Source organism: Alosa pseudoharengus, unplaced genomic scaffold (assembly GCF_046254945.1).
Source record: "Alosa pseudoharengus isolate Yale_2024_CS ecotype anadromous, Long Island Sound unplaced genomic scaffold, YU_APseudo_1.1 YU_APseudo_1.1_scf_7, whole genome shotgun sequence".
Classification (NCBI taxonomy): Eukaryota; Metazoa; Chordata; class Actinopteri; order Clupeiformes; family Clupeidae; genus Alosa; species Alosa pseudoharengus.
The window spans coordinates 37,555,717-37,578,321 of NW_027468859.1; the positions used below are offsets into that span (position 1 = coordinate 37,555,717).

The following is a 22,605-nucleotide window of genomic DNA, read 5'->3' on the forward strand; positions in this document are numbered from 1 at the left end:
GCTGATTAAAAGGAAATGATACCAGAGAAAATGAACTCACTGACACCACACACTCGCGCTCACTCTCACTCCTACACCTCCTGAATTCCGCTTTTAGCTGCTGTGCGCATCTTAGTCTTGAAGGAAGTCCCTTGAAATAATCAGATTGTTCTCATTTCTCTAACTCTAACATTCGTTTACACTGATTTGGCATCTTAGAGCAGTCAACTTTGCTGGTTATCTGTTCCACACCTTGTTTTTCCTTCCCTGCTCAGCTACGAGGCGTATTTCAGCCATATCTGTGCTTCTTACGTGGTTAAATGCTTGTGGCAGTGCAGATCTGTATTTCCAGCTCTCTGGAAAGATGCGTGCAGCCAAACGCATAAATCACACTGGCTGAGATTGCAGCAGTGGAGGGCTTCCAGTTGGAGGTAGTTAAACGCTGCCACCCTTCAGACCCAAGTGCCTCTTTAGAATTCCTCGCTCACCTGTGTGCCTGCTGCTGCACCAACCTGCTCAGGTTTTCCTGACAGTTTCACCTGTCAGACGACTGCTGTTTTCGGTGGAAGAGCAGATTTTGTACTACCTCTACACTGACCGTGTCCGACCCGCTATGTAACTGTGCAGCCCATGGATGTCAGGGTCATTCTTCTTAATGCATATGTATGATCTTGCTCTGACAAACTTTTTTTTTTTCTCTCTCTCCTCTACTATCATTTCCTCCTCTCTTCTCATCTTTCTTGTCTGATCTGCTTCTTTCTGGTTCTCTGTCTGTTTCCCCATTTATTTCACTGCTCTTACTTTCTGTCTCTCCCTCTCTCTCTCTCTCTCTCTCTCTCTCGCTCTCTCTCTCTCTCTCTCTCTCCTGTCTGTCCTGTCCTCTGACAACCCAGAACCCTCACAAGTTCTTCCCGGAGGAGCGCTTCGGCGACGAGAGCCCCATCCTGGCGCTGCGGCAGGTGGGCCGTTGCCGTGTCAACAGCACGCCGGCGGCGGCCGAGGCGCTCTACCCGGAGCTGGAGACGCTGGTGGGCTTCCACCACCCGCCGCTGCCGCCGCCGCCTCCGCCCTACCACCACCCCCACCCCTCCTCCTCCGCCACGCCCGCCCACGGCCAGGGGAAGGGAGGAGGAGGCTGGAGGCCCCGGGCCACCTCGCAGCCGCCCTCGCGCTCCTTCTCCTACCCCTGCAACCACGCGCTGCTCCAGCGCAGCCAGCCGCTGGGCGCCCAGCTGCCCCCCGGCCCCCCGTACCCGCCCTCCGGCCACGGCAAGGCCCTCATGCCGCCCGACTGCACCAACTTTGGGGTGCCCGGCCGGAGCATCCATCCTGACAAGCAGGGGGTGAGTGAGAGGGAAGGAAAGTCAATTGGGAGAGTTTAGTTTGAGAGGGAAGGTGCCATATGTCTCTCTGTGTTGCATGTTTGTATTTTGTACGTATGTATATGTGTTTGTGTCTGCATACATATGGATGGATGAATGGATGGATGGATGGATGCATTAGAACTAAAACGCAACGCAACAACCAGAGAATCCTACAGATGGATGGATGTGGAAAGATATGGTCTACCCTAAGCAGGTTCTGTTGAACTGTGGAGGCTGAATTTTTGTGTTTGGCTTTAAGCTATATTTATATGATGTAGTGTGAATGAGCATTGGTTGGTGTTGCAGAGAGGTTGCAGCATATCTATGTGGTTTTTATCATAAGCCTCCTCCTTTTGTGTTTTCCTTTAAAAGCAGCTGACAGCCACATGTCTTGACCTGTCCAGTGTTCTAAAAAGATCAGTCCTTCAAGGCAGTCGAGAGACAGACTGCATGTCTCTAGAGTAAAGAGTGTGTATCAGGATTTTAGAAGTCTTTTCAGATGCATGCATGAGCTTTGATATCGATGTTTACATATTTATTTGTTTGTTTCCCGTCTCCTAGAACATGGAGCCTGTGATGAACGAGTTCATGCCAGACATCGCCATGGGTGTGTCTGCTATGACGCTGAAGGAATGCCGCATGTCGGAGGTCAACATGGAGGTGGAGGGTCACGACCTCCACCCTTTGACCCCCGCCTCCATCCCCCATGGTTACGTGGGGCGGCACCCGCACTCTTCCTCCTCCTCTTGCTCTTCCTCCCGCAAGCGTCACGCGGCCGAGCCCAAGCCTGAGGCGCCGCCCGACTTCCCTGACCTGTACGAGCTCTCGGGGCGCCTGGCTGCCGCCCCGTACGCCGGGCCACCTGACCTCTACAGCCACGGCCGGCCGCCAGTCCCCGGAGCTCCGGCGGGGGGTCCCCTCTCGCCCGGCTACCCGCCCGACCAGCAGGCCTCGTGCTGGGGATCGGACTCGGCCCTGCGCCTGGACATGCTGGAGCAGCCGCCCCAGAGGCTGGACCTCGCTCTGGCCACCCACGCGGCCGCCGCCCACGTCACCACGGCAGCAACGGCGACGGGGCAGGTAGCCGCCCACAGGGCCGGGCGCCCCAAAAACGAGACGGACCTCACGTGTGGCCTGGGCAGCCCCCCTCCGCCACCCCTGCCCCCCCAGCCCCCGTGCCCACCGGAGCCCTATGAGGAGTGGGCGTCGGTGCGCAGGCCGGTCACCGAGGGGACGGGCGGCGGGGCTGAGGACGGGGGCGGGGCCAGGGAACGCAGGTCCCCCAGTAAACCAGAATACCCTTACAGGAAGTCAGCGCTCTGACGCCCCACCCCCCCACCTCACACCCAGCCAATGAGAAATGACGCATGCTGGTGGGGTGTGAAGTTGCTGAGAGAATGAGTTGCTGGGGTTGGATGTATGAGTGTTAACGGGTGCTTTGGTGGAAGGATTGTAACTGCTAACTAGAGCAGAGTATCGTCTTCATGTTCCAAGGCACAAATGTCCACCAGTGAAGTGCACTCCAGGTGACATGCTCGGGTGACGTGTAAAGGAGCACTTTGGTTTTGGTTGGATCCCACACACAAAGATCCACTTTCCCATAGTTCAGTTTTTTTTTTCCAGTTTTTACCACCTGTGTCCACTCCAACTCCCCTCCACCCAGTCGTCTACCGCCACCTCTACCCATAATCCTCTCTGCCTCATCCTTGTCTTGTCCATCTCATTGTCCCACTCTGCCAGAGTAGACTGCCAGCTGACAATCAGCAGCTTCAGTGAATGCCCCCCCCCCCCCCCCCCCCCCCCCAAGGTTTATAATGATGCGCCGCCATCCCTCCTCCCCGATTTTTGCATTCTCATTTCCTGTCCGCCCAACAAGCTTGTCCATCTAGGATGATTGCAGAGTTATATATTTATATGTGTGTGCCGGACTTGCCTCCTTTAGAAATAAATTGAAAAATGCCCAGGCAATGAGTTGCAAACTCACTCTCTCCTGCACTGCTGTCCATGACAAATAGTCGTTCCTGAGTCCCCCCCCCCCCCCCCTCCTCCTCCTCCTCCATCCCCCTGTTCTCTCCACTCTCAGAAGCTGGGCTGGCAGTAATGGCTCTTGTAATCCTCTGCGAGCAAGCTGCTGTGCGTATTAGCACGGGCAATTTGAGATTTGGGAAAGAGCACAAAGGAGGCGAGCGAATGAAATCGCTCCTCCCCACCTCCCCGTCCGCCGATCCGAGGGGAGCTGCTCTCAGGGCACGTCTTACCCACCCAGTCCCATGACAACACATTGCACATGGTCTGTTGGTGTCCAGAAGCCAAGGCCATTCAGTGGCTAGGAGATGCCCTTTAGCCTCTTAAGAATTGTAGACTTGCTCAGCAGAGTGATGTTTCATACAGCCCAGGCCAGCTGTCAAGCATCAGAGTGGTGGTGATGATGATGATGATGGTGACAATGAGATGCTGTTAACATCCTCTCTAAAAGCAGTGTGTGGACAGTATACTGAGTTTTGTTTATTATTATTTTATAGTTCAACGTGTTGTTCTGGATCTCAGCCAAACCATTGTGTTTCACATGACTCTCACCCCATTTAAATGACACCTGTCCTGTCCATCAGCAGCCTTTGGTAGCAGGATTTGCTCCGGTCCCTAAAACCTGACGGCCTCCCTCTGGCTGTGAGTCACGGGGCGTCGCCTTGCCATCTCCCAAAGACGACACTGACGGACATCATGAATTTACAACACTGCAGTGCACCACAGGGGGAAAAAGAAAGCAGGTCATTTAAGGACGTTGTGACGCGAGTTTAAAACAAAAAAAAAATCCTTTTGCCTTTTGAGGGAGGAAGAGACTTTTCGAAGCCAGCATAAACCATGCTTTATGCCCTTCTTTTTGCCGTTCAAGAAGAGTAGATGCGAAGCAAACAGAAATGAACTTTTTTTTTTGTCTCTGCTCTGTTATTTGTAAAGACTTTTCTTGCGCATAGTGGTGCTTATTTGTTGTTTGTTCCTCTCTTTGGAAAAAAAGGGCTGCAGTACTGCGCTCTTTGCCATGCTGTTGCTTAACGACGTTCCAGCAAATGACCGTAGCTCAGTTTTATTCAAGTCTACCCCCCCACCCCACCCCACTCCACATCAGCACCCCCCCCCCCCCCATCAGTCAAGGAGCCCTCCAAGGATCCAGTGGGACTCATGAATTTCAAGCTAAATGACTATTTTAAATGATTGCCTCCTTAAGTCCTCTTTTGTTTTTTTGTTTTTTGTTTTTTTTAAATGTTTGTAATGACTTGTTTTTTGTGCGTTTGTGTGTTGTAGTGTGCGTGTGTATGTGTGTGTTTGTGTGTTGTGCTAAGGAGAAATGGAGTGCTGGGTCAGTGTTCTTGTTGTTTTCGGTTCCTCGTAAATGACTTGCATTTCAAGTGTGTGTGTGTGCGTGTGTGTGAAGGCAGGAGAGTGGCGAGGAGGCTGCGGGCGGGTTGGCATGGGAATGGGAGCTGGGACGGGGCTGGTCTCTCCGGGCCCGTAGAGCCTGACACAGATTCGGGGAGAGAGAGGCGGGATGGGAAGGGCTCTCACACATGAGGCTGGAGGAAGTCTGAAGGGTGTGAGGTGGGATGATGGCTAAAGTATTGTCATACCATAAACTTTTTTTTATTTAAGTAAACAAATGTCATTATCTCAAGTTCGCCTCAGAACCAATGCTGTGTTTGTTTGTTTTTAAGTCCATTACAGCATTTTCATTCATTTCTCATTAGCCTTAGGCCTCCTCAAATGTGGTTACACCTTTTTTGTACACATTGGCCTCAAGCTTCAGACCCCTGATGAAAAATGTAGGCCGTAGGCATATATATACACACACACACACACACAAACCCCTTGTCGCCTAAAATTGAAAAGGCTGCTCTGGTCAGGAGTCACTTCACTGCTGCTGAACTGTGCCCTGTGGGCCGCGCCATGCTGCCACTACCTCCGACCTTTCACCTCTGACCTCTGAGCAGTCATCCCTCCGTAGCTCCAGCTCCGTCGCCTGTGGCAGAGCAGAGTGGCTCAGACCCACACACTTCTCCTGCCCTACCCAGCTCCCCTTACCACACACCCTTAGAGCAGAAGGGATGTCTGTATGCAATCTCTCTCTCTCTCTCTCTCTCTCTCTCTCTCTCTCTCGCTTTCTCGTTCAAGTACCTGCTCGGAAGCGATTTCTCCACAGTTGTTTGCTCCCTGCTATCTGCAGCACTAATCAGATTATCCATGGAAACGCACACAAGAACACAACACTGTTTCCGTGCCAATTATCAGGTTCTCATGGATGACTTCCCCATGTTATGTGGCGAGGCTGGAAGGGTGTATGTGTGTGTTTTGTGTGTGAGTGTGTGTGTGCACTCAAGCTGTCCATTCGCTCTGAAAAGGATCCATGCCCCTTAGTAAATCAGGTCACAGAAGTTAAGTGTGCATTTTTGTGTATCCCGTGCACAGCAGAGACCCACCTGAGCTTGGGAGAGTGTGCATTAAACTGATGCTGACTCCTCATGCTTAAAGTGGGTGGTGTCAGTCATGAACAGGCAGGGGAATCAGGTTTGTTTGTGTGGGTGGGTGGGTGGGTAAGTGAGCATGTTGGCTGCCCTTGCTGACTCTTCAGTGTTAAACAGCTTGGGGTCCTGAGTGGCTCCAAAAAAGGGAACCTGAGAGATTGCTGGAGGTGGCGGTGGCGGCAGCAGGATGTTTGCTGTCGCCCTCTTAAGCTGTACAGATGTTAGTCTCACAACAGTATGCGCATAAAGGAAACGCACGATCTGCCAGCTTTAGCTGTTGTTCTTCCTTAACAGCACTGGCAATATGGACCCGTTCTCACAAGTTGGACCCATTCTCACAAGTTCACCAACCCCCCAGCCCACTTTCCATTCTTTGGACCAGATCGTATCGGTCTTGGTCTCTGGCCTAAATCGCAGGTGACTTTGGATAGGAGAGCTGCAGGGAGAACTGGATGAGATGGGGCCCCGGAGTGCGGCTGCTGTCGGGAGAGGAAGGTGAGGCACCTGAGTGGCGCATGAAAGGCACAGACCCAGAAATAGACCTGCCCGGGGCCCCACGGCGGCTCCGCAGAGAGCAGGCGCCACGCCATCGGAAACAGGCCCGGGGCTCCAAGATGGATGGATGTGGAGGGACACTGCAGCCGAGCAGCGCCAGAGAGTGAGCTCCGAGGTTGGAGGAGAGTCAGTCCCAGAGCTGGCACCATGCCATGCTTCACTGCCTGCACCGAGGTGGCCACTGTAATTATGGGTCATTTTGAACGGCTTGAAACCCTCCCTATGATGCCTATTAGGTATTAGTTGTTTGGGCAAAGGATTACAACTGGCGTGCTGTGAAATTGCTTACAGTAGCGTCCAGCTGCCGAGAGGCCTGTGGTATTAGGAGGAAGCTAAATTTAGCAGATAAGATGGTCAATATGCCTGTTGCAGTCCGCCTTTTGAAGAGGCATCATTTTGATCAGGTTCTGACGGTGGTTGCAAACCTCATTGTGGACCTGTCCGCTCGCAGCAAGTCAGTCGTGTGTCTCAGTTTCTCTCTGATCCAGGAAATTGTCAAAGACACTCCTGTCATTTGGCGACGCTGGGGACTTGACATGGGACCGGCGTCCTTGCCGAGTCTCATGCATCCTTCTCTCGGGCAGCACCGAGAGATGTGTCTGTACTGCCCCCTGCAGGTTCCTCCAATGCAAAGCAGGGTTACTCAAGGTCAGGTTGCACCACCACCACACCCACCCGCCTCCTGTTCATCATCTCCAGCCCATTTTCCCTGAGCATCTCTCCAAAACCTCCGGCAGAAGCACCAGCCCTGTTAGCTGTGGAGAGGTCCTCCCTTCGCATCTGTGTGTGTGTGTGTGTGTGTGTGTGTGTGTGTGTTTCCTGCTTGTGTTTGATGTGTGGAAGTCCCCCCTCATCAGCGAGAGAAGCAAGGCTATATTTGGTTCATGGTAATATCCCCCAAAGCAGTAGGCATGAACTGCTGTCAGCTGCATTAGGCTCCTGCGACTGACGTTTCGAAAATCCAGGCTGCTCCTCATTTCCGCGAGTCTTCAGATTCAAGCTCAGGCCTCAAAAAAAGCTTCAATATCTGCCATAGGTCATTATCCTCATTCTGGGTAATGAAAGCGACAATTAAAAAAAGAAAAAGCTGTTAGATAAAAAGGTCTCAGTAGTCTGTTTTGTTGTTGTTGTGGTTGTGTGTGAGTGGCTTCGTGTAGTGTGATGCTTTAGTGTGGAGATGGTGTAGTGTGGAAAAGAACAATGGGGTTTTGTTGCAGGGTTCGTTTCTGCTCAAGCATCTCCAAGATCACTTTCAGCGAATGCCTGCTCCAAGCCCTGTGATCTTGTGCTGTGTGCTTCTATTGCATTTGAATGATGTGAGCACAACGGTTTGGAATGGTTTGTGGAGGTCTGTGCTTAGTGCATCCCCTCATTTTCCAGCCTTAAAGATGATCACAGGTTTCTTTGTGTTGTTACTTCTTGATTTAGTTCTTGCGGAGCATCATTTCATGAAAAAATGCGAGATGTATTTTGCTGGACCTGTTAGCGAGGAATGTACAGATTGTTGCACTAATTTCAACTGTAGCGATATCCGGCAAAACTACATTGGTTTATGTAGTGTTGGATGTTTTTTTTTTTCTTTTTTTCTTTTCGGTTCTTTATGTCCAGTTGCTGTGAAAAACTGGGCCCCCCTATTGGCTAGCTGTGGAATTGTCCCTTCATAGTTGAGTACTGTCTAGTTTCTCTGATCAAGAAGCATTTTTGTTTTTTCGTTGTTTGTTTTTGCATAGTCAGCTCCACGTCGGCTTGGTCACATGATCCTAGTTCATTTTAGGGTTTAAATCACATACATAAAAAAGTCAACAGAAGTGTGTGGGTGAGGATATACTTGTATTTGTGGTGACTCTCCAGGCCCTCCCCTTAGCTTTCTAGACGATCGAGTGCCTTCTCTTATCAGAGGCTGACCATCTCCCTAACACCCCCCACCCACTAAAGCACCCCCAGTCTTATGCAAGCCTTTTCTACAAGCCTAAAGTTGGCCAAGCTCTTTGGAATAACGTAGCTAAAGCTTAACGTTACTGTAAATATTTGTGCTTTTGTTTCTTTTTTTTATTTGTTTCTTCTTGTTCTTTGAAGAGTATTTTTCAAAAGTTAGGATCAAAACATAGTAACTTTGGTCTTAAGCCGCGAATTGTCTGATTTGTTCCATGTAAAGAACTTTTATAAATATATATATGTATGTTTGTGTGTGTGTGTGTGTGTGTGTGTGTATATATAACAAATATGCAACATGTATTTGGTATATATATCAGGGCAAAAAGCTTTCTTGTAGATCCTTGTAAGGAGTTGTGGAAAGTGTCTATTTTTCTACTCTTCTCATGGGGGGTACATCAGTGATGGATTTTATTCTGCAAATAGGTGACTGACGTCTTCAAAATAAACTGCTTTGATAGAAAGCTTTTGCTGTTCCCTTGCTCCTTTTTTGATCTCCTGTGTTTATTTTTTTGTGGTCGTTTTTAAAGATGTAGCTTTACAGCCAGCACAATCACTAGTATTCAGTCATTATTTTTAACAATTTAATACAGGCTAGGTTCTGGAATCAATACATGTGACAAGTGTCTTCTAGTAGTAGTAGTAGTAGTATGTGCTTCATGTATTATCCAAAACAACATTAGACCATTATTTAGTGGGCACACTATTCTGAACAAGGTTAAAACTTTTTTTTTGTTCTTATACCGTTTTAGTCTTTGGGCTTCGTATAGTGCCTTGGTAAAAACTTGAGGTAGTCATTTGAATCTGTTGCATTGAACATATGTCACTGAATCAACAATCTCACATAAATGTCTTTATTTTTCAAAGGTATGCTATAATATAAAGGGACAGGAAGAAGAAAAAAAAAAAAAAAACACTGAAAATATGCTCAACAATACAAAACTGACAAGAACAAACGACTCATTAGCTTCCTCTGAGCAGACATCCACTTCCATGATGGGGGATGGCCGTCAACAGGCCAGTGCTTTCCTGGAACAGCACTAGCCAAGACACAGAGCAGTGGGCTCTGCAGCGAGCCTGGCCCAGGCCCGGGGGCCAGATGTCTGGGAAGACCAGGCACCGGTCCAGAGTCCCCTGCCCAGAGGGCGACTGCCAGGACTTAATGACACCGACAAATAGAATCAAGATGCCTGCTTTCTAGAAACACAACCGATGTCGGGAAGAACAAATGAAACATTTCTCTGAAACTGTGGGCTGCGCCTGCGATGCGTGGGCGCTACGGCAACTGGGATGGATTAGCACTAACCGGTTTTGTCATGTGTTTGGTGTTGGGTGAACACGCTCGTGGGCAATACGTGGGGTGACTAAGCGCTCTCCCTTCAGCCGTAGATATTGCACTCTCCTGTGGGGACTAGTTCAGGGATGTTGTTGGGGCACGACAGATTTAAACTACAGGCCTCATCAGCTTCAATGACCTTTTTCAAAAGGAGAACCAAAACATCTGATAACAAGCAATCAGCCTACAGACAAGCTCAAAAAGACCTCTTCCATCTTTTAGCTGCTATTTCTTTTAATTCAAAACCATTTTTTTTTTGTCTCCAAAGCAATAGATGTTGGTTGGGGTTGGTGGGGGTCCGGGGGTGTGGTTACACATGGACAGGTTATTGAGGTGGTTCTGGAAGAGGAGGGGGCGGTGCGATCTAGATTGGGGTTTGGGTCCTGTTCGGGGTTCAGCTGCAGTAATACTGGCCCGCGTTGGCCCGCCGTCTCTTGCGGCTCTGCTGCTCCTCAAAGAACTGACGGATGTCCTCTGGAGTCACAACCTGAGGAGACCAGATGAGATTACTGTCCGTGTAGCTGTCTGACTGATCAATATGTTAAATCAAGATGGACTAGATCTGGACAGCCTTGTATTCTAGTTATTTCAGTTTGAGGAGTCTTCCTCGAAGTACAATACATAACACACAACATGGAATTCCAAGAAAGTTCAGTCATGCCTAGGGGTGTAAAGGTGCACATATTTGTACCAAAACATTGTACAGGACGTTAGGTTCAATACAGATGTGTACCAAATGCAGTCCTTCACAGTAATCAACAATAGGCTTCTTTTGCTTGCTGACCATGTTTCAAATTCAAGTTCCCACTATGTTCCCGCAATACCGCGGTCACATGACGCCTACCACGGGTCTGAGCTACTCGCAATCACCGCCAAAAAAAAAAATCCAGGAAACATTGGCCTGCACATGGTGTGTAATGTCATGATGTATAATGTGAGGAGCCATCTTATGACATGGATTCAAGGTTTTCTAAACAAAACTTCAAAACTTATCAAAAGATAAGATAGACCCAATATTTTGCGTGTGTGTTGGGGAGTAGATTTCAGACCCTGTTAATCTAGAAAGATTAAGGGTCTGGCCACGAATAATGTAATGGCCACGAATAATGTAATGGCCAAATTCGATCTATGGCAGTGTTTCTCAAAGTGTGGTCCGGGGACCACTGGTGGTCCGCAAGCTATCCCAAGTGGTCCGTGAGCAGATGTGCAGAGCCGGACAGTAACGGAGTAAATTTACTTGAGTACAATTTTGAGGGATCTGTACTTTACTCGATTATCATTTTTGGAGAGTACTCATGACTTTACTCGAGTACATTTGAGAGGCAAATATTGTACTCTTTACTCCACTACATTTCTATCCATAACCGTGAGTACCCGTTACTTCTTCTAAAAAAAAAGGAAAAAAGAAAAATCTCGGAAACCCTCAATTTGTTATTTCCCTCTCAAACGTGATTGGATTGTGCAGGCGCCACCGATTGGGACAGCCCATCAGCAATCACCTTCAGCTTTCCGCCAAAGTCAACTCCATGGTCAGATTTAGATAAGAGATGAAACCATGGACGAAACAATGGATGAAGACGCAGCAGGTCCATCCCGGGAATGTGCCAACCTGTGGCCCCACCTCGCCAGACTATTTCAATATTCTGAACAAGTTAATGATAGTTTTCGCTTCAAGTGTTTCAATTACAAAATAGTATTTTGTATTTTAAATACATGTATTAGAAATACTGCTCATCCCTGGCAACATTTTACTTCCAATTCATTTTACATTCTCCAAGGTATTAACATTAACATTTTTCATATCTCCATGTAGGACATTTCTGTACATAAATGTAAGCACTGTGGCAGTAGTAATGCAATATTTAGAAAATGTAGGCTACTCTTGTACTCTTGATACTCAAGTACTTTTAAAAACAAGTACTTCAGTACTTTTACTTAAGTAGACATCTGACTGTTGTACTTTTACTTGTAAAATTTAGCAAAGGGTATCTGTACTTTTACTCAAGTAATGAAGCTGTGTACTCTGTCCATCTCTGCAGATGTGGTAAAATATAATATAGATGAGTTGTTTGCAATATTGAACCAACTTGAACCAATGTAAGTTACTCCGGTTGAAATCATATGAATCCTGACACAATAAGCAAGGTGCAAAGGAGGGGAGGGGGGGGGGGGGGGGTTGCTATTCAACCACGGTAAGAAAAAATCCCAGCCCCAGTTCCCTCCCAGACATTGAGGTGGCAAACCATATGTCAGTTTAGACAATTAACGTGAAAGTGCACTGGTAAAGACAGCAACATTTACCATAGTAATGAAACCTAAGGGCGCTGGTTAAATGTGCCACCTACTTCGAGGGGGCACCGTGATGCTCATTTCATGGTGTGTAAGTGTAATGGACAAGTGGACCCACCTTTCCTTCTGCTGCGAACCTCTGCAGATAATCCCTCAGCTCCGTCTTCAGGTCGTTATACTCTGAAATGAGAAACCAAACTCAAATATTTCCTGAATGGCCAAGGTGACTGACAAGTTAGGTGCAACAGCACCTAAATGCTATTCTAAACCATTCTACCAAGTAAGTACTCAGTTAAAATTGTTTTTTTTAACTTTAGACTAGATATTACACAACACAAAAAACATTTTCCTCTATACTCCTACACCACCTAACTACCGTTATCTTCCTCTTGATCTCTCTCCATCCCTACTTCCCCCTCTCCTACCTGAAAGAGTACCCCCCCCCACACCCTCCCCAATTCCATCCTATTCACTCTCGTTCTCTCGTTCCCTGCCCTCCTCACCATAGATGATCTCCAGTTGCTGGACACGGTTGAGAGTGTTGAAGGCCGACATGAGCGGGTCCTGTCCCCCTGACGCCCCCTCGCGCTCCTGCTCCGTGCTTTTGCCTTTGGTCTCGTACGCCAGCACCGTGTCCGACTCGTCCAGCAGGAAGGCCACCTCCGCCGTCTCAAACGTCCTCTGTGGGGGCAGAGGAAGAGACGAAGACCCTAAATCAAGTTCTACAAATCCAATCCACACAGGTAAAGTACAAAAACACAGCACATCACCATGTTGGGTTTCAACATCATGTAACAATTACAGAATGTGTATTAGAAAGACATTAAAAACTACAATGTTGCTCAGAGGCGTGATCTTGTCTAGTCCTGTCGTCACCATTTACCATGATGGATAGAAAGACACATACAACTAGTGGTATGTAACGACCACAACACTGGTAGCTGTTGACCAATCTACACATACTGCTGGAAATGACATGAGTATATTCCAATATCTAAGGAATATATTCACAAGTCCTTAGTCTGAGGGCGACTACCTTGCAGCTGTTGCAGGAGCAAAGGCGGGAACGCCAGCCGGAGGGCCAGAAGACAGCCCCCTCCTGCTCACGGCTCCGCCCCTCAGCTTGCAGCTCTTTGAGACCACACCCCATGTCTCTAGAGGCCCCGCCCTCTGAGTCGGAGTGCTTCCTCTTGCAGCCAGCTGTCCCGTTCATCTTTGCCTGTGAACACAGATGGTAATTTGTCTTTCTTTCAAATTCGCCAGCATTCACTAACATGGAAAAGCTCCACAGTGCAATCGTGATATGATTCTAAATTGCCTTTTTATTTTTTTTCCCCAGTGACTTTTATAGCGGAGGCCTTGTATTTCAATACTACTCTTACAACCCAACTAGATAAATTAAAGGGACACCAAGCAAGCCTGATGCTTTTTCCATATGAAACTCCCCCGCGCTCGGTCTGAAGCGCTTTTCCTTTTCTTTGCATCTTCCGTCAAGGGTTTTCGCTGCTTCTTCGCCGGCTCTGCCGTTATACACACGTTTGCAACAATTGCTAGCATTTCGTTAGCCTTCCTCTGTGCATGATGTATACTGATCCTGCTTCGGTCGGCGGGTACGATACACTGAACTTGCAAGCGGGATATTCTTCCTACAGGCAGTAGGGGCGGGCGAGAGAGTCTTCATTCGCCCTGTAATGAGACATTTAACCATATACCGACTTACGAAGATGAGTAATTAACACGAAAACGTTGCCTGGTGTCCCTTTAAGGAACAGCATTTACAACATCGTATTGACACTTAACATAATAGTAAACTGATGATGCTACTTGTCAGTGATAATCTGCTTACACATTATTGCAACTTCCAGGAAGTTTCCAAGGAAAGCATCATTTAGCAAAATCAGAGGATCATTCTCTAGTCTAACCCAAAAACCTTTCCATCTAGTGCTGAAATGTCTAGCACCACCTTGTGGAATGGACCAAAACAACATCTTGTCAGTACACAGCCATCTACAGAACTTGTGTTTACATCTGAACCGGAAACAGTTTGGGCCAACTACACTCCGAGTACAGCCAACTAAACTGCTTCTGTGTGTATTACAAAAAGACACATCGACCTGGTGTGTTAAATTGATGAAGTCAAAGAACCCTGGATATTGTAAACACACATTCCCTTTCAACAGATGTGCACACATTGTGGTCAAAAACCCAAATACAGTGTGTGTGTGTGTGTGTGTGTGTGTGTACCTTATCTCCCTTAGGACTCCCAGAGGCCGTCTCTCCCTTGCTCTTCTCCTCTGTGTCGTCTCCCTCCTTCTTCACCTCTCCCTCCAACTTGCAGGCGCCTTCTTTGGTCACAGGAGAAACTAGGCACAAATGGTGCATCAGGGACCACATTTATTGCAATGCTTTAGACTGGGTTTGCTTACCTCATTCTTTGAACCGCATCTTTGCAAACAATACCTCTAAATAATAAAGCATTTTCCCAAGGTTTGTATTTCAGAAACTAAATCACAATGCATGGCAAAAGTAGAAGTGTCAGCAAATACTGAACTACTTCATGATTATAGTAACTACTATAACTGATGGTAAGTATGTGTAGTTGTAGAATGTGTAGTTGTAGTAGTAGTAGTAGCAGTAGTAGTAGTAGTTGTCTACAAGACAAGCGAGTCCCTCAAATATACAGCTCTAAAACCAATACAATTCCAAATAACATACTATAAAGCTATCAATAACATAAGATACAACAACAACAACAACAACAACATGTCTTTGTTGCAGAGCCAGAGCAGACATACTTGCAATGTGTGCAGCATAGGTCCATAGGAAGGGGGCTTTCTTCATGCAGGACTCGCACACCATCTCCTGCAGCTCCACACACTCTGGCACCCCACAGCCCAGGTGCTGGATAGATAGATATTACCTTTGAGTATTGACTTAGTGACATTGAGTAGCTAAGCTATCCTGCAGCCTCACAAAATATGCTAACGACACTTGCTAACAGTGAGACAGGACACCAACACCATCGTGATCTCTATAAAAAAATAATAAAATAAAAAAGAATCATGCAATTCCTGGGGCGTATCTAAACCCTGATATTTGGGTAAGAGTGACACAGGCACACTTTACTTCCAAGTGAATTACTTCTAAAAACTTCCCAAATCTGCCCCTGCCATGGCTGAACCCAGTGAGCAGAAACCTTACCCGGCCATGGAGCCAGTCCTCGCAGACCACACACTGGATCATCTCATCTGCAACCTAGAAGAGGTAGATGCCTGAAGTCAGTTGGATTTCACCACAAAACGTAAAAGGTGAGGACAAAGACACCCACAACACCGACATTATAATTGAAAGGGTAAAAATCCCATAAACTGCACACATAGCAGTTAACACATAAGTCTTACGACATCAATCAATGAATTCTGTCACGCGTGCATTTCATTTTTGATAACAGTTTCAAAATATATGCCCAAAGAAGAATTTACTGTAGACAAACAGGTCCATATCATACCTGGTCCTCAGCATCTGGGTATGGGCGGTTGCAAGTGCAGTAGAGACCAAAGAAGTTGTGGCTATACTTATTATCAGCGTTCAGTTCATCTTTCTCCTACAGAGAGGAAAACAGAATGTGAAATCTGACATCCTGATACACTGTATATCTGACATTTCTGTCAGATTTATTTCTTACACTCAAGCAGACAAAAAAGAAAAATACTTACTTGAAACAGTTTGCATTCCTTATCCCCAAATTTTGAATTTCCACAGTCACAACGGAAATTCCTGTAAATAAGATATGTATATTAACTAGTATACATGACTTGTCAAAATACACTGAATACGCTAAACTTGCACTGGCCCTAATTTCAAATCCACTGGACTTAACTGTGATGTTACTGTACCGTATATAGCGCAAAATAACGTTTGTGTTTGAAGTGTGACCAATCTCACCTCTTTGTGTAAAGCTCATACAATTCATGACCCTCGTGGCACTTGTAAGAGCAGGCCAGGCAGATTCCAGCAGGCTCGCCTCCCTTTGGTGTGCATGTACTGCATGCGTACAAAGCCTGTCGCTTGACGTACCCCTGAGACAAAAAGAAAAACAAACCACATTCATGCAATCTGTCGTACACAGACTTGACGCCACTATTGGGAGCTGAGCATCTATTTAGTGCTAATATCACTGGCTAACTGACATCGAACCCCCAATCATGTACAATTCTTGAGCTCTTGGAAAGTTTAAAACGTATGTAAGAGGCTGTGCCAGGGGTATGGAAAAAAACAACAAAGCGTAATCGCGTCGGTTGCCACCATCCATGCCGCGAACTAGCTGTGAGGTTACCCGAGTGAAATTCTGAGTTTACATTCATACAGACTACTCGCCTCTGGGTAGGAACATTTCTCCGCGTCACTGCCAGCGAGAACAGCAGATGCTTCTTCTTCCAACTCCTCGTCCTCCTCTAGTACATCAACCAGAGAAACAGTAGCTTCGTCCCCTTCGTTTGCCGCCATCCTTGAAGAAGTGGAAGTGAAAAAAAATGAATGCAACTTCCTGTTCCAGGGTAACAGCGCTGGCAAGAACCACTCAACAGGGGCCACTCAGTGCAGTAAATCTGACAATTCTTATAACTGCGTGAGGAAAATAAAGCAGATTATGAACAATTTCATAAGCAATTCATTGCATCCGTTGAGCTAGATAAATTAGCAAGCTATTGCATGTTGCTGTCCGTGCTGATTTACTATCGACCGTTCTCTACAAGATAACAACATCCGTTACATTTCCGGATTATGTAAATATGTTGGCGGGAAATTCTGAAAAGTAATAAAGGAGTTTCTCCTACTTTTGTTATTATTTGTCGCCTTTGTTGTTTTGCGTGTAAATATTATTAGTCAGTTTATGACTAACAATATATGTTGTTATAGCATTGCATGGTTTGATTGGCACAGCATGAGAAACATTAACATTAAAACAATTAACGATATATTTCAGGTGAAAGAATAAACTGGAAACCCGACGAATTAGTTTTTTTCTGGCACTGAATGGGCATGCAAGATATTCTACTTTTAGCGTCTGCTGACACTTGATACTAAGGGCCTTTGCTTTGATGCTCTGCTGCTTTTTAAGCAAATGTCACAGTTGAAAGGTTAAAGTTCATAGGCATCATGGCAACTACTGAATTAAGGGGAACGTTGAAATACAGAGATGGGAAAACCAATGAATTTACAGTGAAAACGGAAAACAACATCAAATCAATGATAATTGGGATTAAGAAACTGAACGCTGACGTCTCAGGTGTTCTAACAGATCTTGTTTTAAAAGAAAGGGGAAATGATAAAGGAGATATACAAGTTGACGGTAAGACAGGCACAAATTATTTGCAGCTAGTTCTAACATTAGCTAGCTGACAGATATCACTACGTTAGCTAGCTCTTGCTAAAAGATAACACATTAGCAAGGTAGTTAGTTGATGATTTTCGTTCAGCAGACTCTAGGCTTGAAAAAAACTAACGTTAACCAGATCATGCTTGGTTTTGAAAATCTTAAGACAACTTACTGATTAGGCTTAATGTTAGCTAACTGCTGAGTACGCCACATTCAGAGGGGAGGCTTAATTTTAGCTTTGTTAGCTTGCTGTGCTTGATGATAAGCTAGCTTTAACGTTACTGTACGTGATGGCTAACTAGACCGTTTGCTGGTTAACGCAGCTATAGGGCAGTTTGGTTTTATTTTGCCATGCTAACCATTAAAACCAACTGACAAACGTTAGCTAGTAGTGTGGAAAACTGGCTATTTGACACATCGTATGCATATCCTAGCTGACCTAAGTAGCATAAGCTTATCTAGTAGCATAAGCTTATCTATCTTCTTCACTCTGAAGTTAGCACAGCTAACATGAATGTTGTCGATATGATTGGCAATTCAACGATAGTCATGTAACCTTGATTCACAGTAGAAATACCTGGACAGAAAGTACAGAAATCTTCCCAACGTTACCTTAGCTCGTGTAACGTTAATGGACAGAGCTATCCGTATGGATTCGCGACGGAGGTGGGTCGTGGAAGCTAATGCTTCACTGAAATGGGAACAGTTCTGGTTATTTCTACTAGTTTGTCACCGACTTGAATGGCTTTGAATTCTGAATTCGTAGAACGAAGGATAGCTAGGATACAAACGTTACCCTGATGCTGTTGCCATTCAAACCCATGTATTTCAGCATTATGACGTCCTAGGTGTATCACATTATTATGTCATCAGCCATGAAAAATGTAGCACATGAATTGTGACCAGCCAATTCTGATGGAATGAATATTTTTTTTAATATATTCTGGAAATTATATATTTTTGTCTGATTAATAGCTTCAGTCGTAGTTCCTTCTGTATTACAAATATGCATATTTTCATTTTGACGTTTCATAACAGACGAAGATGAGGACGACAGTGATGAAGAGACGGCTGAAGAAACCCAGAAGAAATCGAAATCCAGTCCAGAGCCTCCAACTAAACGGTTAAAGACATTAAGGCCCTGAAAGTACTTGGCTCTGCTCTGCTTCAAACCTGAAGGTCCCCATTATCCCATGGGCATTAGAGGCAACATGTGCCTCTGAGACTGGACATCAACCTGAATACTTCAGTGTTGAAGGCTGAACAGTTCTATAGTAATGTGCTATAGTGCCACAGTGTCCTCAGCCCCTTTGCCCATTCATGTTTTAATGGGCTTTCTCTTTATGTAATCTGAACTTTTTGTTACAGGTTAGATATGGCAGTGTTGTCTTTTTGCCAACAGTTTGTCAATAAGTAATCTATTCTGGCAAAGATAACCACATCATAATGTGACAAATATGACTGTGTTGAATGTTTTGCACTAAAGTGGGCTGTATATGTTCAACCCAAGATGTATTGTGGTTCTCTCTCTGAAAGAGAAATAAATTCAAACATATGTATTTTTCCAAATCCAGACTTTAATCACAGTGCATTTAGATTAGAAAGGCAGTTAAAATGTCCCAACATACATGTACACATATTACAAATGTACACACAAAAAAGCCCTTAAGAGACAACACCAGACTTTTAGAAAAAAATATTTTCTTTTAAAACATTTAGATACAAATGAGATCATCCCCAGAAAGACAACACAAGACAAACATGTTATCCTACTGTTGAGAGGCAGAGGGAAAAGGGTATTTGGCATCAACAACAATGACACTGTAGCTGCATTCTGTGGTCACAACTGACATAGTATATCTATTAACCCTTCTCCCTAATGGCCACCTTACACCAAACAACTTTGACAAGATTTGGGAAAGATTCTTAAAAGATTGTAGTCTTTTAACTAAAGCCCCCCATTCAAGGTTTACTCAAAAGACTCCAGTCTTTGAAGAATCTTTCCCAAATCTTGTCAAAGTTGTTTGGTGTAAGGAGGCCATAAGTCACACACAGAGAAACGGCTACACTGTCAGTCAGCTGACGATGCCCATGAAGCTTCTAGCGGCACACCTAAAAGGCCATTTTGAGCAACAGCAGGCAGGTGGCTAACTAGGAAAGAACTGTCACAGAGGGCTAATGTTCCTTTTTTATAACACTCATTCTGTAGGATTTGAAATGTGTATTTTGTCTCACCACAATGTGTGCTCATGAGCGAAAGCTCACAGAAATCAGAACAGATGAACATGCTTAAGGTGGCAACGACCCATTCCGAACACCCAGTGCTAAAGGAAGTGACAGATGATGCACTCCAAATAGCTCTCTGTTTTCATAACACCATTATCATTTTTAAAGAAAACATAAATACAATAGTTGCCACTTTTGTGAAACGGTGTAAAATAAAGGTTTGTTCTGTTCCCCAGATAAAGATGCTGTTTAAACTCTAACTTAAAATTGCTAACTGGCTTAACTGCTAGACATGACTATTTCCAAACAATTCCTCAATAGAACAATGCCTTTGACTTTCATTCATAGGACATCCATGTAAAAAATAAAGAGGAAACACATGGATCCCTTCACATACGTTGTTAGCATGAGTATTCTTTCTTATTGGTTGCCTTTTCAATACACATCTCAAGTAAAATGATACAATCACCCAGAACATTCTTACAAAGATTCAGTTGAGAAAGCAACATATTTTAAAACCAATTAGGAAAGTATAAATGGGTATTTATAGGTTTTCTTCATATGTCACAATTTTGATTAACCATAAACCCCTATGGACTCTGGGAATCCTAATTTCTACACTACAAAAAAATCAAATAAAATAGAAAAACCTCTTAAATATACTCAATAATTTATAATCTTGTTAAAATGGCACACATGGTATGTAATGCAAGGTGCTGAAAACATCCAGTAAAATGAATTTCTAAAAGCAACTGATACTAACTCTGGCATTGAATGATAATTGATGATTATCACAGTGTTCACTACTATAGGACCACCCCTAAAGAAAGGGTCAACACATAATACTGAACATTCACTAGGAACTGAATGCTTTGAAGTTCCAATCTGGCTTTCACCGCTGAAGAGATGCTTGTGCTGTTAACCAAGCCAGCTGGGGAGGGAAATGTATTGAAAACATTCAGATGTGTGGAACAATTCTATCAGCATCACACAAAGAATTTGAAAAATACACCAGCAAAACATAACTTCAGTAAAAAGTTGTTTTGTTGCAATTATTAATCATATAAATATGTAATTCTGTACCTTAAATCAGATGTACCAGATTAACCTGTATGCCAAACTTTTCAAAAAGACACATTTTATATATATATATATAAAAAAAAAACAGTGAAGAGTCCTTGTTCTAAAGTGAACAGCAGCCATAGCTTTTTGTTCCACTGACTCAGTATCTACACCAGACGAAGAACACTATCCAGTTTGGTGCAGTCTCTGTTCGGAATATGAATCAGAAACATATTCAAAAGAGTGAAATCACTTGACAGTGTTTAGAGATCCTAAAACATAACATAACCCCCACATAAAAATAACCCCACCACAGAAAATGTCTCCCCAACACACTGAACCAGTGCATAAGGAGTGTTACACTGAACCCCTACAAAATGTGCAGTGTTGCACAGAAGCTTGCTGATAAATACACCGGCAACGCATCTACCTGTCCAATGTCACTACCATCAGCGCTTCAGTGTCATGATTCCCTCAGCGCCCCCCCACCCCCCCCATCAGTGAGCCTCTTAGGTGTCAATCAGCTGCAGCCTGCTGATCTGATTGGATGCCTTGGTGAAAGTTTGGTGACGATTGCACAGCACTGCAATGCATATGGGCAGAATGCAGTAGCCCACTGTCTTGGGGTCAGCGCGGGTGCAAGAGTACAGGAAGAGGAACACCTGGATGTAGGGGAGCAGGAAGAGGACAGCCCACACCCAGAACGGCAGGAGCAGCAGACGGGTCTTCAAACTCTGGAGCCATGGGACCGAGGAGGATGAGGACCCTGGGGTAGCCACCCCCGCATGGTCCCCTGGCAGAGGGGTTTGAACCACTGGTGCCTTCTCCACAAGAGCCAGTGTGAGGTGATTATAAGTCTGGTTGATCTCAAACACATAATACACAGCAGCCACACTGGCTAGCAGGTAAAGTCCCACTCCGATCCAGCCCATCCGCTGACGGAAATTCATCATTCTCCATACTCTTCTCTATAAGACAGAACATATTGAGAGACATTGCAGAATTACCATGAGGCGCAGGTAATGAGGAGGTTAAATTAGTTATACTGTATTTTTCTGTCCAAAATGGGTAACACTTGTGAAATGAACTCCAATATAATTCAAACTATTGGACCAAAAAAAACCTACCAACTTTCTCTTTCCTTTCGACTCTTTCTTTAGACTTTAGACTCACACAATCACCAAAGTAACAGTCTGGGTTGAGTCAAGCCTATAGCCTATGATATCTCATAAAATAGGTAGACTTAGGTTATGGTATATTCCGCACTGTTGCAACATCATCAACTACTAACTGTGTTAACTTCCTCGTATCTCAACAACACAGACTTAAGGATTTATAAGCCAAACTAGCAAACCACTACTATAACGACTACAGACACAACGTTAAATCAGGCAGATTACCAACCATCGACCAAAGAAGCCACTAGCGTGTCAAGAATATTGTTATGTTACGTTATTTTAGCTGTTAATAAGAGATGTTTATGTATCAGATGCGGTAGCTTTAATATCGCCTTGCCAGCTTGCCGCAGTTTTAGCATGCTAAATCCACACAACGGGCACAACTGAGAAAACGTTTCTCTAATGTTAACGGCAACGTTAGCATATTAACAACGTTAAATTAGTGACAGCTAATGTAAGACATCTAGCTAACATTAGCACTGACTGATACGCTGGCCCTTGTTTACAGTTACTGGAAACAGTGTGGGTTTAATCGATCAGCAAAAACCCACCTTTCACATGTGGAGCAAAAAAGTCCTACCGTTTCTTATTTGCACAACAAATTCATTCTTTTCCTCCCCATGTGTTCAATTTCGGAGCACGGAAAAGCATTCTCTTGTAGTTATCACACCGCTCGTTGCTTTGCTGTCATATGACCAGAGCCTCTGATATGACTAACTAAACTTCCTAAAACGCGATATCCGGGATGTTCTTGTTCTTTACATCATCGCCAGACTCAGAGCCGAAGCCC

General features: G+C 45.1%; 3 protein-coding genes across 5 annotated transcripts in view; 1 reads left to right on the forward strand and 2 right to left on the reverse strand.

The window, feature by feature from the left end:
- Nucleotides 1-3,126, forward strand: part of btbd7 (BTB (POZ) domain containing 7) — a 61,552-nt gene extending 58,426 nt beyond the window's left edge. For both annotated transcript variants that reach the window (XM_076272733.1, XM_076272734.1), the window contains 2 exons: nucleotides 873-1,322; nucleotides 1,905-3,126. In XM_076272733.1, the coding sequence (XP_076128848.1) occupies nucleotides 873-1,322; nucleotides 1,905-2,666 (1,212 nt within the window). In that variant the 3' untranslated portion in view covers nucleotides 2,667-3,126. The remainder of the gene's footprint in view (nucleotides 1-872; nucleotides 1,323-1,904) is intronic.
- A 6,061-nt stretch (nucleotides 3,127-9,187) lies between these two features.
- ubr7 (ubiquitin protein ligase E3 component n-recognin 7) lies at nucleotides 9,188-18,305 on the reverse strand. Its single transcript, XM_076273379.1, has 12 exons — nucleotides 17,962-18,305; nucleotides 16,350-16,479; nucleotides 15,918-16,051; nucleotides 15,689-15,749; nucleotides 15,481-15,576; nucleotides 15,174-15,227; nucleotides 14,768-14,873; nucleotides 14,217-14,335; nucleotides 13,009-13,191; nucleotides 12,476-12,653; nucleotides 12,091-12,152; nucleotides 9,188-10,170 (listed from the first exon to the last, which is right to left on the reverse strand). The coding sequence occupies exons 2-12, from the start codon at nucleotides 16,476-16,478 to the stop codon at nucleotides 10,078-10,080; spliced, it is 1,215 nt and encodes a 404-aa protein (XP_076129494.1). The 5' UTR covers nucleotide 16,479; nucleotides 17,962-18,305; the 3' UTR covers nucleotides 9,188-10,077.
- Nucleotides 18,306-18,906: 601 nt separating this feature from the next.
- tmem251 (transmembrane protein 251) lies at nucleotides 18,907-22,542 on the reverse strand. Of its 2 annotated transcripts, none has more exons than XM_076273381.1 (2): nucleotides 22,367-22,542; nucleotides 18,907-21,605 (listed from the first exon to the last, which is right to left on the reverse strand). In XM_076273381.1, exon 2 carries the CDS (start codon nucleotides 21,588-21,590, stop codon nucleotides 21,147-21,149), a length of 444 nt encoding a protein of 147 aa, XP_076129496.1. In that variant the 5' UTR covers nucleotides 21,591-21,605; nucleotides 22,367-22,542; the 3' UTR covers nucleotides 18,907-21,146. The 2 variants fall into 2 exon arrangements, with proteins under 2 accessions (XP_076129496.1, XP_076129495.1); XM_076273380.1 differs by having other exon boundaries at nucleotides 22,396-22,541.
- Between the last annotated feature and the right edge of the window lie 63 nt (nucleotides 22,543-22,605).

What these genes read in the sequence shown, in the direction of transcription:
- ubr7 (XM_076273379.1), bottom strand. Translation starts at nt 16,478, where the DNA reads ATGGCGGCAAACGAAGGGGACGAAGCTACTGTTTCTCTGGTTGATGTA. An exon ending in AGAAATGTTCCTACCCAGAG is followed by an intron (nt 16,052 to 16,349) that starts GCGAGTAGTCTG and finishes TTTTTGTCTCAG; the next exon opens with GGGTACGTCAAGCGACAGGC. An exon ending in ACCCAGATGCTGAGGACCAG is followed by an intron (nt 15,228 to 15,480) that starts GTATGATATGGA and finishes TACCTCTTCTAG; the next exon opens with GTTGCAGATGAGATGATCCA.
- tmem251 (XM_076273381.1), bottom strand. Translation starts at nt 21,590, where the DNA reads ATGATGAATTTCCGTCAGCGGATGGGCTGGATCGGAGTGGGACTTTAC.